The sequence below is a fragment of the Corythoichthys intestinalis genome, chromosome 9, assembly GCF_030265065.1.
Source record: "Corythoichthys intestinalis isolate RoL2023-P3 chromosome 9, ASM3026506v1, whole genome shotgun sequence".
Classification (NCBI taxonomy): Eukaryota; Metazoa; Chordata; class Actinopteri; order Syngnathiformes; family Syngnathidae; genus Corythoichthys; species Corythoichthys intestinalis.
The window spans coordinates 115,954-133,272 of NC_080403.1; the positions used below are offsets into that span (position 1 = coordinate 115,954).

Here is a 17,319-nt window from a genome sequence, read left to right on the forward strand (position 1 = left end):
CGGCAGGGCTTGATCCGGCCGCAGGTTGACGGACCAGAAAATAGACCTCGTCCATATTTTAGTTTTGACGGACCGGAGAGGCCAGACTCAGGCGGATCCGGATCAGAGCTGAACGGATCATGTGTCACCTCGTATTGACTACAATACAAACATACATACGTCGTTCGGAATGTAGCTGAGCGTAGCGCGGCGGACCCAGTGGGATTCAAGGGTTACTCACCAGGACAGCTGCAATTTGCTTGTTAAAGTTAAAGATGAATGACAGGCGTTGACGCTTTGACCGCGAAAAACGAGAGATCAGAGAGAGTATTTCAGAATTATCATAAAAAAATACATCTAAACAGTACATGGTGAAGGGAATAGATATCATTCTCGCACACACCATATAATTGTTTGCATTAGTCTAACCCATTCATCTAACGAGAGTTTAGGCAGACTTCACTCCATGCCCTTGAACACAGTAAAGTGAATCACCTTATCGGGGCTCATGAGGGGGAAATGAAAAAATGGTATCTCGTAGGCACCGTCTGTTTGCATTACTCTAATACGCGTAATACAATCAATCAGGGAATAGTATCATTTCTCATATGTACTGTAGGATTGTTTGTACTACTCTAAAACACCTAAATAAATAGCACACCATAGTTTTATGAAAAGAAGCAGAATAGATACACAACACCATCTTATCACAGAAGCCCAACGTGTGTGTCACGAGCAAGATTGACGCACCAACTATCGCAATCAGTTCTCCTGGCCACTCCAAGGACAAAGAGCAGGGCGCTCTATTCTAAAACAAGTCTAACTACTACAAGTCTAACTCTAAAACTACTCTGGATGAGTGTAAGACATTTTGTCTTTAACGTTAATACAATTAGAAAACGATTTAAATAATAAATATATATATATTAAAAAAAGGCATGTCAGATATTTTATTGCCGATACTTTGAAAATTATGTGATCGGACCCGATCAATCGGGAACCATCGGGACATCTTTATTAATTAAGGTATGTATAATACGTTAATTAACATTAAATCACACATACATTAATGCATTAATAAATAGTTATTAATGTATACTGGTAAGTGATTGTCATTTTAAAATGAGGAACAGCCTCTGGTACTAGTAAGCTATTATGTCATTTTAAAATGAGAAACATCGCTCTGTGAGTCTTTGGGTGCTGCTAACCTATCCTTAAGTATGGTATTATTTCACGTGAACGTACCTCATAAGTATTACTTAACCTGAATTAACCATTACTGAATGTTTTTTGGAACCGTATTGCAAAGTGTAACACATGTGTCCCTTAACTAAGAAATTATAAATCCTTAAGTTCCCCCCCTAAACCTTTATTAACCATTACTGAATGCTTTTTGGACCCTTACTGTAAAGTGTAGCACATTTGTCCCTTAACTAAGAAATTATAAAAGCTTAAGAGCGCCCCCACCCCACCTAACCTTTATTAACCATTACTGAATGCTTTTTTGACCCTAATTGTAAAGTGTAGAGCATGTGTCCCTTAACTAAGAAATTATAAATGCTTATCGTAATTTCCCGAATATAAGGCGCACCCGTGTATAATGCGCACCCCAAATTTACTTGTAAAATCTAGGGAAAATTTTTGTACCCGTTTATAACGCACACCCTAATTTTAGCACTAATAAATAGAACAATACAAGAAAACAGCTCGTGTACAGATACAGAAATGTCATTTTACTGACTGGTGAAACACAGCACAAGCATAGCACATTGGTAGTTCAAAACATTACCATAAACTGCCAATATTTACGGTAATAATATGATTTGACAACTTCTCCAACTTACCAAAATCTAGGAGAAAACAAAACAGGTGTGACTTTTCTTTTAAAGGCTGCTGTATAACTTGTTCGTTTCATCATGATAAATAAATATTTGTTTCTTCCATTGATTGATATGGTAAATAGAAAGTGAGAACATAAGTCGGCAATCCGAGAGAGCTCGTCGCTGTCGACACGACAGTAACAATAGGAACTATTGTTATTTGGGTTTGAGTTTCCCGAGGGACAGATATAGTTGACGGACACAGGAAGTCTGTGTTGTTACGTTTGTTATGGTCCAGGTTGCGGAGCTGCAATAAACGTTGACTTAAATGAGTTCAAGAAACTAAATTCTGTGCTTTATGAAGAGTGAAAAAAGCAGAATTTAACACAGACGAAATCATTTGGCCGATTAAAGTATTACCGAAACAAAAGGGTGACGTCACGTACCGTAATGGTCGGCAACGGATCGCCGCAAATGTTTCTTTAACACAACGTGGCCGTGTCAATAAAAAAAAAAAATCGGTTCATATACAGTATATATATATATATATATATATATATATATATATGTACAGTGGGGAGAACAAGTATTTGATACACTCACAATAGGAAAACCCATCGGCAGTGTATCAAATACTTGTTCTCCCCACTGTATATATTATATATATACAGGGGTGCACATAATTTTTTTGCCCAGGTTCTCAGAGGAGGACCTGGAGATGTGACTTGGTCCTCATTGAGCTTGAGAGCCGACCCGCCTGATGCGATAAATTTATGACAAGCTTTACTTAGAGCCAATTAACTTTAATTCATTATATTAACAATTAATGCTTGATTAAGATCAACTGGCACAACAAAATTGCTGTTTCTTTGAAGTGAAATGTAAAGAAATAAAAAGCACCAATTCAAAATAAAGGGCATTATGCGGCTCCCAGATTAACTCCAAGCCTTTTTAAAAGTGGGATGTCCTCCTCATAAGACCTCATTGAACGTGCATGTTTAGCTTTGTAAAATGCGAGCAAAAACACGTTTGTCAGTGCATGTCGCTGTTCATTACCTTTATTCCGCCCTATTCCGCCACTTGTCCATTGGGCGAGTGGGGTCCTGTTTGACATCGATAGTTTGCTTAATTGCCACATGCTCTGTTTTTTTCGTGCTTTTCAAAGTTTGGATGGCTGAAATTCTTTGACCCTACATAAAATGCGCTGCTCTTCTCGGCGACTTTGGGATTCTCATGGCACATTTTGTACCGCATTTCCGTGCGAGCATCATTTGCTTCTAGCCATGGTACCTCCTGTAGCCACTTTTCAGCAAAAGTCTTTTTTTTCGGTAGCTCCGGTGACGTCTCTGTCGTCTGTCTGTCTTTTGACGGGGGTGGGGGAACACGGAAGTAATTACTCAGTGTGGCCTGCCTCTTCGACATTTTGAGAAGTTATTTTCTCATGGCCCCCGCAAATACAGTTGAAATAGAGGGCTAATTTGAATGGTGATCCCTCTGTGGGTGTGTGGTGTAAAGCCGGCGACGCGGATGTTCAGGATCAATTCCTTTTATTGATGATGAATTTGAGAATGCAATTCACTTTGAGCAGTGTTGTGGTTTCTGAAAATACAGGATAACCATATAAATGTCAGAAAAATAATATAGCCTATAAAAGATACTGTATAAATGTATATCTAAATTAACAGGAAAAACATTAAATATAAATGTAATACACTGCTTTTGTAATGAATAAAATGCTAATTATTAACAATAATGATCATACACATTAAGCAGGAAAGTAAACAACAATATTGATATATGAATTGGCAACAACAAAACTCTTAGCCTTCACAATGTAGCCAAAAGGGCTACCGATTAGCATTAGCGCTTAGCGGCTAGCGCTCGGCGGCTAGCTCTCGGCGGCTAGCGGTTAGCTCGTGGCGCCTAACAAATGCAATGGACCCTAAACAGGTAAGTCAACTGCCAAAGTATTTTACACTATACCTATGGAGATAGAATAGTGCCAAAAGAAGTGAGGTTGTAAAATGAAAATTATACCTGTAAAATGACCAGTTTTAACTAAAAACACTTGTATTTCCAAATTTTGCGTTGTGTAATAAACATGAAAAAAACACGATGTAAAAAATAAATTCTACAAGTGTTTTTTTTTCCAATTACAAGTGATTTTTTTTGTTCTACAGGTTTTTTTCCTTCACTACGGGTTAAAAATTAGCAATTACAAGTGCACAAGTTTTGTCACATTCTTGTCGAGTTTTATGAGCCAAAAAAGATACTCGTAACCTAGTTTTAAAATAAAAACATACCTGTAAAATGACTAATTTTAACTTGTAAAACAAAAAAAAACAACTTGTATTTCCAAATTTTGCGTTGTGAAATAAACATGAAAAAAACACAATGTAAAAAATAAATTCTACAAGTGTTTTTTTTTTTCAATTACAAGTAATTTTTTTGTTCTACGGGTGTTTTTTCTTAGCTACGGGTTAAAAATTACCAATTACAAGTACACAAGTTTTGTCACATTTTTGTCGAGTTTTATGAGCCAAAAAAGATACTCGTAACCTAGTTTTAAAATAAAAACATACCTGTAAAATGACTAATTTTAACTTGTAAAACAAAAAAAACAACTTGTATTTCCAAAATTTGCGTTGTGAAATAAACATGAAAAAAACACAATGTAAAAAATAAATTCTACAAGTGGTTTTTTTTCCAATTACAAGTGATTTTTTTGTTCTACAGGTGTTTTTTCATCACTACGGGTTAAAAATTACCAATTACAAGTGCACAAGTTTTGTCACATTCTTGTCGAGTTTTATGGGCCAAAAAAAGATACTCGTAACCTAGTCTTAAAATAAGACCATACCTGTACATTTGACTAATTTTAACTTGTATAACAAAAAAAAAACTTGTATTTCCAAATTTTGCGTTGTGAAATAAACATATAGAAGCCGTTGAGGGCCAGCGCGTTTGTCTACGTCCAGTACGCATGCGCGCATGCGGACCACTTATGTGCACCCCTGTATATATATATATTTCTGGCTCCATCCATGTACCCGTTTATAATGCGCACCATGATTTTACAAGTTGATTTGGGGGGAAAAAAGTGCGCGTTATATTCGGGAAATTAGGGTAAGTTATCAAACCCTAACCATAACCCTGTATAGGCCTATACAGTGATACCTCAGCTCACGAACATAATTGGTTCCCAGAAAGTGTGTGTAAGGCGAAAAGTTTGTCTTCCGAATATTTATTTCCCATAAGAAACCATTGAAATGAGAATAATCAGTTCCCAGGTCCCCATAAAACATAATTTTCTACTAAATAAGCCTTAAAACTACACAAAAATATACCTTATTTTCTTTAATGTCTTCTTAGGCTTAACACTAGCCTGTGGTGGGGTCTTTTTCGGTCCCATAATAGCAAAAGTACACTCAATATGGTCCAAAATGTCTATCAAACACAAACGACGTCCACACTCAACGAAAGGGAGGGGACGAACTGGGACGCTGTGAGCGTGCGTCAGCTTCTCGTGGTGCTGTTCGACCGTGTGGTTTGGTTCGTCCGCCGAAAACTAGTTCGTCAGCAGAGACTATATGCTCGCGAATTTAATGTTCTTGAGGCGAAAAGTTCATGAGCTTAAGCGTTCGTGAGCTGAGGTATCACTGTATTTATTTTGAATTTTACCAAACCATTAGTTACTGTCTGGTTATGCATTAACTAATGCTTAACTCATATTAATTAATATATTAATAAATGTTAGATAAGCAATTATATTAATTATTGTAATGTTACCTAAACATTCGTTATTGTCTAAAAATGCATAAACTAATGTTAATTAAGGGACCCTTATTGTAAAGTGTTACCGGACATTTAGGGATGTACGTTTTTTCATAGGGGTGTACTGACTTTTGTTGCCAGGGGTTTAGATATTAAGGGCTATATTTTGAGTTATTTTGAGGGCAAAATAAATTAACTCTATTATATACAGTAACCTGCACACAGACTACTTTTTATTGTGTCAAAGTTCATTTTGTCAGTGTTGTCCCATGAAAAGATACTTGGATGTCTGCAGAAATGCGAGGGGTGTACTCACATTTGTATGCACACTGTATCAGGCATGAAAATCTCTCACCTTTCGGCGAAATTCGCCGTTTTAAAGTCAAAAAGGATGACCTACGTGAATCGTGTAGATCCGAGGAGAAAACTTTTTAGGGGGGGGGGGGGAGTCGTTTGTAGGCATGTGCCAGTTACCTTCACGGATTACCATGCTATGAAAACGTCGCGGTTACAAAACCACTAAAATTTTCCGTCATACAGTAGTACGTATTCGTTATTTTTCATGTGTCGAAAATGCAGCCAGAATTAGCTTGGCGCGGCAGTGCTTACCCCTTCCCCTGTTTGATGCTGCGTGTGTCAGTGACACTATTCCAGCAAACCCAAAAACAAGCACTCCAAACGCAAGGCGTAAATTCTTCAATTTATTGATCTCTCAAATCGTGGTAACTGAAATATACCAAATGAATACATTTAAAACGTTGTACACTCGTATTTTTCCACATGTGAGTAGCTTCAACAGTTTAGCTTCATGAAAAAGTTCGTCAAAAACAAAACACACATTTTCCTTTCAAATTCAATACACAAAGTTACTAAAAACTTACAAAGACGAATGATAGGCAAGACTTAGCGAGGACAGCAACTTCATTGAGGTTAATCACAGCCGCTGGAAGAGAAACAAGTTTGTATGCGGGGAGGAAAAAAAAAAAAAGCGTCAAAGATCGCTAATTGCGACAGATGATCTTGTACTAAGCACAAATTCACATTCGCTGGAGGAGGTAAAGTATCACTCCCAATTGTTTTTAGATGAATGCATTTGCCAGCATATTGAATTTAGTGAGTAATGGTTTTCGTTTTCATATTTTGTGGTATGACAAAGTTACTGCCGTTCGTTGCAGCTTGCGTTGAACACTGCCGGAGCGTCCGGTGAAAAAATAGCTCCCGTTAAGGTAGCGTCAAGCTTGTGTATTTACCGATGAGTAACGGTAATATAAAAGCAGTGTTGTCAATAACGCGGTATCGTAATGCGTAACTAATCTGATTACTTTCTTTCAGTAAAGAACAATCTAACGCGTTCATTTTTCTAAATCAGTAATCTGAGTAAAATTACTTTCCTTGATGCCTGTGCGTTACTATTTTGTTATTGCCCCATAATGTGTGTAGAATGAAGAATACTGTATTCATGGGAGTGACATCACATGTCACATTTTTTAATCGGGGATGGAACAAAAAGGGTCACGTGTATTACCATGATGCGTGAGCGCTGGGAGTTTGCGGCCAAAACAACATAGCCTTGCTACCTCGCCAGGATGCAATGAAATAGGCAGGAGATATACTACAAACGGCTGCATTTGCACACTGGAAACACAGCCATTACTTCACATTTTTGTCCAGTAAAGATAACAAAAATATCTCCGTGCGCTGCAAACTTTGCGCTGGCTCAAAAAGACTGTCCACCGCTATAAGCATCCAATTCAAGCACCACTTGGAATTACAGCACAACAGGTAACACGACAGCCAGGACTTTTTGATACTGCTCGTGCTCAATCCTCGGTTCAAGCTCAGTTGTTGTTGAGGGTTTTGAAAGCTTAGGTTTAAAGAAATTCTAAATATCCATCTTGCCTCCTCAGCTGTAGTTTTGGCTAAGCAATGCAAACGGCTGTCTCTAAGGTTCTATAGTCACATGATCTGTTCGAAAAATAATTTGGACCCATTATGAAATACTTTGAAGGATTCCTGTTCATTTTATTCATTTGTGTTGTTTGTTTTATTGCTCTAAAACTTTTATAGACAACATTTTAAGGGCCATATTCAATGGTCTTTATTTTAAAGGGGAAGTTCAGAATTTTTTACATTAGGCTTAATCTTTGAGTTAGCCGGGGTTTAATTAGTCGTTGGAAATGATTTGAACAAATTCTGTGCAGTTTGACAGTTATTTGTTAGTTTCAGGGCTCCGGAGTGGCTAAGCTAGCGCGAGTCAATGGTGGTTGAAATCAACTCCTTCAACTAATTAAACCCCCGTTAACTCGAATATTAAGCCTTATGTGAAAAATTAAAATGGTCAAATTCGCCACATGTAGGAGGTTTTGCCGACGGCGGACATTTTGGCAGAACGCCGGAACATATTTCCTCCACACCTTTCTCACCTTTTTAACCCCTGACCCATTTTCATGCCTGCTGTATGCTTCAATTCAATGCCCATTCATGGTCCTCTGATCGCAGATTACACAAAGATGAGTTTTTTATTACAAACTCAACTCTCGCTTTAGGTCGCTGATCAGCCAGCTGCAGGGCTGGCCCCTCCCAACTCAATGCCGCTCAATCATGAGTACTGTACATAAAAATGGGTAGAGGGAAATCAAACCCTGAAAAGTGACCTATGTGGTGCTACCAGTCACAGAGGTGCGCAATCAGTTTTTTTTCACGACGTTTCTGCCTGCCAAAACTGCCGCCACGGTTATGCACAAGCACTCATGGTTGCGGCTTCCAGGAAATATATGCAGCCCCACACCATACAGTTGTGGTCAAAAGTTTACATACACTTGTGAAGAACATAATGTCATGGCTCTCTTGAGTTTCCAGTTATTTCTACAACTCTGATTTTTCTCTGATAGAGTGATTGGAACAGATACTTCTTTGTCACAAAAAACATTCATGAAGTTTGGTTCTTTTATGACTTTATTATGGGTGAACAGAAAAAAGTGATCAAATCTGCTGGGTCAAAAATATACATACAGCAGCGCTAATATTTGGTGACATGTCCCTTGGCCATTTTCACTTCAATTAGGCGCTTTTGGTAGCCATCCACAAGCTTCTGGCAAGCTTCTGGTTGAATCTTTGACCACTCCTCTTGACAGAATTGGTGCAGTTCAGTTAAATTTGATGGCTTTCTGACATGGACTTGTTTCTTCAGCATTGTCCACAAGTTCTCAATGGGGTTTAAGTCAGGACCTTGGGAAGGCCATTCGAAAACCTTTACCACTCCATTACCACTTTTGATGTGTGTTTGGGGTCATTGTCCTGTTGGAACACCCAACTGCGCTCAAGACCCAATCTTCGGGCTGATGACGTTAGGTTATCTTGAAGAATTTGAAGGTAATCCTCCTTCATTATCCCATTTACTCTCTGTAAAGCACCAGTTCCATTGGCAGCAAAACAGCCCCACAGCATAATACTACCACCACCGTGCTTGACGGTAGGCATGGTGTACTTGGGGTTAAAGGCCTCACCTTTTCTCCTCCAAACATATTGCTGGGCATTGTGGCCAAATAGCTCGATTTTTGTTTCGTCAGACCACAGAACTTTCTTCCAGAAGGTCTTATCTTTGTCCATGTGATCAGCAGCAAACTTCAGTCGAGCCTTAAGGTGCCTCTTTTGGATCAAGGGCTTCTTTCTTGCACGGCAGCCTCTCAGTCCATGGAGATGCAAAACACGCTTGACTGTGGACACTGACACCTGTGTTCCAGCAGCTTCTAATTCTTGGCAGATCTGCTTTTGGGTTATTCTCGGTTGAATCTTCACCCTCCTGACCAATTTTCTCTCAGCAGCAGGTGATAGCTTGCCTTTTCTTCCTGATCGTGGCAGTGACAAAACAGTGCCATGCACTTTATACTTACAAACAATTGTTTGCACTGTTGCTCTTGGGACCTGCAGCTGCTTTGAAATGGCTTCAAGTGACTTTCCTGACTTGTTCAAGTCAATGATTCGCTTTTTCAGATCCATGTATGTATATTTTTGACCCAGCAGATTTGATCACTTTTTCTGTTAACCCATAATAAAGTCATAAAAGAACCAAACTTCATGAATGTTTTTTGTGACAAAGTATCTGTTCCAATCACTCTATCGGATAAAAAAATCAGAGTTGTAGAAATAACTGGAAACTCAAGAGAGCCATGACATTGTTCTTCACAAGTGTATGTGAACTTTTGACCACAACTGTATGTTTCTATTTGTTATTTTCCAACTAGTGAGTGCGCAACTGAGCATTGATTGTAACATCCCAAGTAACGATGTCAGTCTTTCTTTGTTTTCTAAAGATTCATTTCAATCACAACTCTGCAACTGTTGATAAAAGCAGAGTGTGCCCTCAGTCCCTTCACTCTAGCTCACGCGTAAAGCTTTCATATGCGTTCACGAAAAAACAGTGATAACAAAACTGAGTTCCCGACCGCTGGTCTAGAAGGTGCAATAATTTTGAAATTTCCTGCCGCCGAGTAATGAGTTTCCGGTTCAGAGATAAACTGCGCGGACGATGATATAACACGAGGCTTCTCCTTTCTACGCATGCGTAGTTTGCGCAAACGCAGGCATACCTTGCAGAAGCGGGGGAGGGCTTAAATGCACCTTAAACATAGTACTGACCAGTGTTGTTAATAACGGCGTTACAATATAACGGCGTTACTAACGGCGTTATTTTTTTCAGTAGTGGGTAATCTAATTAATTACTTTTCTCATCTTGGCAACGCCGTTACCGTTACTGAGGACGGAAAGGCATGCGTTACTATGCGTTACTATATTGGTCGAAAAGTCTGAGGGAGACGGACTCACCGAGACGACAGAGCAGGAGTATGGAGGAGACAAGAAAGTTGTGACGCCGAGCAAACGCGATGCTAGGTAGCTCCAATAATACATGTTGTAGCCGATAGCTAGTACAAACTACGCGAGCATGTTATGGTAGATATGGTAGACATGATAGATATCACACGTACTGTACATAGATATAACTAGATGCAAAATGACAGACATAGCACTAAATGAGTTAGTAGACAGCCGCCATCTTAAAGCAGTACTTTTTAGGACGGCTCTGTTGTAGAGAACCTTCCTAGCGAACCTAAGTAACTTTTTATCTAAAATACTTCTAAATCGGCAAAATCTTGACTTGAATCTATCTTTAAATGATGAAACAGTTTGAAAACTTTCATATGTCGAAAGTAGAGAGAAGGGAAATAATGCAATAATGGGAGCAATTTTAACAACTTTTAACAGCTGATTCAGGGTAAAGGGTAAATTAGGGTAAAGAATTGGGCTCGGGCCAATTGTACCAAAAACCTTCACAAAAAACTTCACATAGTGTGGCCAATGTTTTTTTTTTTTTTTTTTTTTTGAGGGAAAAAAAAAAAAAAAAGTAATTATCACCAATTACTTTGCCAAGTAACTAATTACTCTTACATTCAGGTAATTGAGTTACTAACGCAATTACTTTTTGGGAGAAGTAATTTGTAACTATAATTAATTACTTTTTTTCAGTAAGATTAACAACACTGGTACTGACAGGTATAAAAATAGTCGGCTAACTACCCAGGAGAAAATTATCTGTCCTAGTGTTGACGTAGCCTCAGAATACCTATTTTGCTATTCAGTGTACATGAAATTATATGTATTATTTCTTTTGTAGGGATTAACTTCATTTATTTTATGAATTTCAATTTTCTTGACTTGATTTGGCATCTACAAGGTGGCGTGCGCGCAGCCCTTAGAGGATTCAATTCAATTCAATTTTATTTGTATAGCCCTATATCATAACAAGGTTGTCTCAGAGGGCTTTACAATATTTTTTGTCATTGTTTGGTTTCTTGCAATATATTTCATCTGTTCTTCAAATGCGTTTTCATTCCTAGTGGAACCCACTCCTTGAAAAATTAGTGTTTAAAAAAATGTTGGGGGTTGTTGTTGTTTTCATGTCCAAAATTTAATGAAAATTCTCAAGAAGAAATTCCTATCTAGGTTATCCTAAATTGTTCCTGAAAGGCTTCAAGCTAGGCATGTCCCAGTCGCATATTTTTGCACCCGAGTCACCTGATTGTGAGAATCTGCCGATACAGAGTCCAAATCCAACACTGGAATTTTTTTTTTTTTTTTTCTGAAACAAAAGTTCCATATATATTACTGTCCCACCGTGCCGCTTTCGTAATGTAAATTATATTTAAACAAGAATGTCAAAATATGCTTGTCTATATTAAATGCTTCATTGAGTCTGTCCACTCAAATCCACTCACACTTTGATGCTCATGCTGCTGAAAACAGCCTCTCACTTACACAATGAGTTGCCACAGCAACCTATGCAAGTTTAACGATGATTGGCACATCTGTGTCATTGATTGTAGAGCTACCATGCTTCTCTGGCAAGATCAAAGCTACAAACCTGTTAATTGTCATTAACTTTAAGTACTTAATGCAAGCTGGACAGTTTGGCCGCACTGCTTAGCAGGAGGGAGCAAGAGAGGCTGTTGAGCTGTACGAGCATGAAGCAGAAAAACCTTTAATACATTTTTAAAATTAAAAAGCCGAGTCGTATCACCTGATTCCGATCCTCTGAAAAATGGCGTGATTGGCCCAATTTCCGATCATGTGATTGGATCGGGACACCCCTAGTTAAAACTCAGGCCTTTGCTGCTCTTTGATTTCAAGGTTGGGAAAAATGCTAAAATTTTGCTTGATTGTTGATAATGTGTGTATTTCTCTTTATCTTTTTGTTCTGCTTCCAGGGAAATGAAGAAAGGAAATATAGGTATGGCTTTGGGAATGATCAGCAAAAAGTTGAAAAACTCATTCGGAAGTACAACAGGCGCTTCACATCTGGAAAAGAATGGAATGGTTCATCCAAGCTTAGCTGTAGGAGCATTTTCATATTTTGGAAATATTATGAATGTGTTTTGGTTTTTGACAATACATTGTTTCCTGTTACAGGGAAGTGCACAGAAGTTTGAAGAAAATGTTTATCTTTTTGGATCAACTGTGGAGAGCCTTTTATACAGATATGGAAAAGTAAGATTTAACTTGTTTCTTTTTATCCTGCAAGAGAAAGGACATTTTGGACTCGTACATTTTTTTTTACTGAGAAACAATGTGTGAGAAACAAAATGCATTTCTCCTTCCAAAGCCAGTAAATGACCAGTAAATGCCCCAAAATAAGTAGTAAGTGTTTGAAAATCAACAACAAATGACCTGATGTGCCCGAAATTTAATTTATTGGGTTGCCATTTACCGCCATAGACGTCCGTTTGAAGTGGGAGGGATGGACGCAAATGAACGAATGCTTGTCTACTCAATTCAATTCACAGCAGAAGGATGAAAAGCACTTGTTTTTCTGTCTATAACCTGTATAGTAAAATATTGGAGAATTATTTTCTGACCCATGTATCGATAATTGTTATTAGGGCTGGGCGATATGGCCTTAAGTACGTATCACGATAAATTGAGCGGATTTACCTCGATAACGATAAATGACGATAAATTTGCCCAAGCAAACTTTTATATAATTTGAAAATTTGAATCAATGCATGGAATACAAATTAACCGTTTCTCGTTAAATTTATTTATCAGCTTTCAATTTAACAATTGCACATGCAGTCTAAACATTAAAGAGCATATGACACAAGAAAAAAAGTCTTAAATGGCATTATTATGTGAATTAGAATCATATTTTGAGACGATTCGACTATATACAACAATTTAGCAAAGCGCAGATGACGAGAAATTAGTCTTTTAATCTGCCGGTTAGCCACGCCTACCATTATAGGGCTTTAGCGTCCCCAACAGGTGGATGACGTCAGCGGTAGACTGGGTTCATCGGTTTTACTAATCAGCCCATTGAGGGGGAATTGTTCAGAACGAGGAAAACGCGACGAAGAGAGCCGCAAAATGTCATTGTTTCAGTCTCTCTACTCCCAATATTTTTACAGGATATTCTTTTTATCCAAGTATTTTTCCCCAATAGCTATATAAATGGCTTGAGAAGGACCAGTCAGCCCGTCGAGGGGGAACTATTCACAATGAGGAAAACGCGACAAAGAGAGCGGCAAAATGTCATTGTTTCTGTCTCTTTACTTCAATATTTTTACAGGATATTCTTTTTACCCAAGTACTTTCCCCAATTGCTAAATAAATGGCATGGTCATGACAAATAACAATCTTGTGCTAAATGGAATATAAAATAATAAAAATCCATTTATTCAAGACGACATGGCAAAATTACTCCATAATGGTTAAAACAGTCGACTTCACCTTTACTGTCACACCTCCCGAACGATATTTTATGACACCTAAATCGGACATATGTAATTTCCCTTCCCCGGCTTCGGAGAATGTAAACAGACCAGAAGGAGTGACAGCTAGCCGACATGCTAGCCCGAACCGAGGGACGTTTCAAAGTCTTCGAAGTGGAAAATCACACATAACTAGCCTGGATTATTTGGCATGACGACCCGGTTGTCGAGTTTCTTTGCGGACCGGCAAACCGCCCGGCGGAGAGCAATTTACAGTTCGTTCCCTGGAGGAGGGTGGCTGGAGTTGTTGTGGAGCTAACGTGCTAACAGCTAACTGCTAATGAGCATGAGGATAGCTTTTTACATGCCTATCAATGATCAAACGTAAGTAGTCCTTTATTTAAAGGAATTTTATAGTGTTTACTTTGTAATCACTGTATTCGTATTTGACATAATACAAAACAAGATGTTTACTCACTTCCTTGTAAGTCCAATGGTCCCACAGTAAATATCCACGGTGAATGGGAACCTTTTGAAACTCCAAAAAGGCGCATACGCCTCTCCCGCATACAGAATGATTTTTCTGCAGCCGTTTGGCTGGCGTGATGCAAAAATAAAAGTATTAATCCGCAAAATCAGCTGAATCCTTCGTCCTCATACACAACAGTACACTGTATAGTGAAGAGAACGTCTTCTACCGTACATGTCACAGCGCCCTCCTCCTCAATGAGAGACCGAAGCCGGAAGTCACTCATTTTCATGGCGCGGGATTCAAAAAACTAAATAAATATAGCGATCGCTTCCACACACATCCAAGCGGTCCATATCATTCAGGGGCATAAAATACCGCGTGTATTATGAAATAAACATGCTTTTTCGTGTCACAGGCACTTTAAGTATTAAAAAAAATCTTGTAAACAATAAGAATTCTTGTGTGAACATTTATAACAGCTTGTATGACTTGAAAAATATCATCACTTGAATTTCATTAAATTCATTCCGCATTGTTATACAGTACACTAGATAGTGGCATACGTTTAGATATTTAGAATAGATACAAATACGACACATCCACCCGCCCCCCAGAAATTATACTTGGTTAAAAAATAAAATGTTTCACAAACCTTTCCTTTCTTTTATTCGGCTCAATTATTTACATCTTATGATTTTGGAAATCCTTACAGTATGCAATAAATAATATTCCTGTTCCCAAGCACTGTGCTTATTGTACTGTAATTTTTACAAAAAATAAACAATACATAGTTAGTCCCCGTCATCTAGGACGAGCCACTTACAAGACTAGCACTGTCGTGTATTACAAATACTGCTTTGAACACATCTTCACAGACAAAAACAATGACACAGCCTTAAAGAGGTCAACTTTAATTGTGTAAATCACACTTAATGACGACACGATCTCCTGGTTGAAATAGACGACATCCACTTAATTCTATTGAAGATATGTAATGCTGAGGCAATTTGTCAACTTTACTTTTAAAAAGAAACGTGCACTGTTTATCCAGTAGATGGGGCTCTTGCAGTGTGTCAAACAGTGATTCAATTTAGGGCAATTGTCTTAAAAGTGGTTCATTGTTTCAGAAAGCCTCGGTTTTTCCATCCCTATCTGGAACCCGTCAAGAGTTTACTTAATGTCGGGTGAAAGTTTGGCGAAGCTAACTTAAGCCCGACTCCATCCCGTTTACTTGTAGCGTTAGCCGCTAGCATAGCAGCTAGCGTTAGCCTACCGGGCTTCTGTTTGATTGGCTTCCTGAAAACCATGTGACTCCAAATGTAAGCACACTGTCTGCTTTCTTAAAGGGGAATGAACATAGCCGAACAACGCAGAGTCAAAGCGGGATGAAAAGACTATATTTTCTTCTTTTATTAAATTATCGAATTTACCGACGTGGTCAAAATTACGTCGGTCATCGTGAAGAATTTCGGTAACGGTAAATTTTCGGTTTACCGCCCTGCTCTAATTGTTATATTGCTATATTGTGAGATCATTGAATCGTATCGTATCGTGAGGTACCCAGAAGTTCCCACCACTAGTTGTGCCTTGTTCAAAACTGACATTAAAGCCCCTTTCAGATTTATATCCCGCTACAATCCCGTGTAAGATGACAGGGGATTTACCTGTGCCATGGATTTCAGACATGGGAAGAAATACTGGGAATTACCCAGTTGGACACTTTCAGACTTTGTCCCGTGTTGGCGACTCGGCGCTCTCTGTGGCGTAAGCGCGGTGGGCGTGATTTTTTTAACCCAGACATGATGTCATTTTTGGTTGGCATCGGCAACAAAATAAACTACACATTTCCAAAGATGGACGATGAACTGTCTCGTCCTCGGCTCTAAGATCCAGTAGCAATTTAATTTCGTTATATTTCCAGCTTGATTTTGATAATAATCTTTCCAGTTTGCCTTGTTTATAATTGCGTTGTTTGTTTAGTGCTTTTCGTCTTACTGCGAAGAAAGAGGAAATGACAATCAGCTAGTAAAGGTATTTACATCATCAGCCTTCGCACTGTGACCCGGGAATTAAACGGCTGCCTTTCACACATGCCGCGTCCCGGGTAAATCCCGGACATTACACTAGGACGCGACCCGGTTAATATTTGTGTCATCTCCGTGTCAGTCAACCCGGGAAATTGGTTTTCAATCCCGCGATTTTACTGAAGTTCAGCGTATGTCTCAATGGGGCTTGTATTGCTGTCATGTATGTCAATCAAAGCTCAAATGCCAGGGAAGGTGGGAACACGAACATCCCCTGGCTGGACCGCAGTTTTCTTTTGGATTGATGTAGAAGACTCCGCTTTCTTCTTTGAGGCCATCAGGTGAAAAAAAGAGGGCGAAAAAGCCAAAGATCACCCCAGCGCACAAATACATACACATATTAGCTAATCAGAAACTACGGTGCTGAGGACTAAATGGCGGACGAGGCACGGACATCGTAAAGTCAAAACATCGTGGGTCGCAGACATCATAACCCAAGGACTCCCTGTCCTTCTGAGCTGTAGCCTGAACCCCATGCCGAATGGAATGTGCTTTTGTCTTGTCCTTGGTGGAATTTCTACGATTTTGGCTTGTCCAAGCCCCTCACCACACTTTCTCCCAGACAAGGAGTCTAGACCACAATCAATGGTTTCGTGCCTCTTTGAAATGTGTCAATCGTCAATAGTCAATTGTTGAATTGTGCGCGCAAAAGTATTAGACACAACTTACGACACACCTTTACATGCTTTACACACAGAATTATGCAAATATTTTAATAATAAGAACCAGTTGGCATTCATCACACACTTATTGAACATGAACTTTGTGCTGCAAGAATGAAGTATATATTTTCTGCAGACGAGAATGTGATACGCTTTTTCATTAAAGCTGTTCGATCGAATGCAAGTTGAGTTTAAAACCTAGAGAAAATTTGAGGTGGGGGGATTGTATGATTTTTGTATTTGTAATTAACTGTAACCTTTAATGAG

The 17,319-nt window shown here is 38.8% G+C and overlaps 1 protein-coding gene across 1 annotated transcript in view; it reads left to right on the plus strand.

Moving 5' to 3' along the window:
* Window positions 1–17,319, plus strand: part of acad9 (acyl-CoA dehydrogenase family, member 9) — a 93,376-nt gene that overhangs the window by 60,338 nt on the left and 15,719 nt on the right. The window contains exons 14-15 of the mRNA XM_057845669.1: window positions 12,335–12,461; window positions 12,537–12,614. Of these exons, the coding sequence (XP_057701652.1) occupies window positions 12,335–12,461; window positions 12,537–12,614 (205 nt within the window). The remainder of the gene's footprint in view (window positions 1–12,334; window positions 12,462–12,536; window positions 12,615–17,319) is intronic.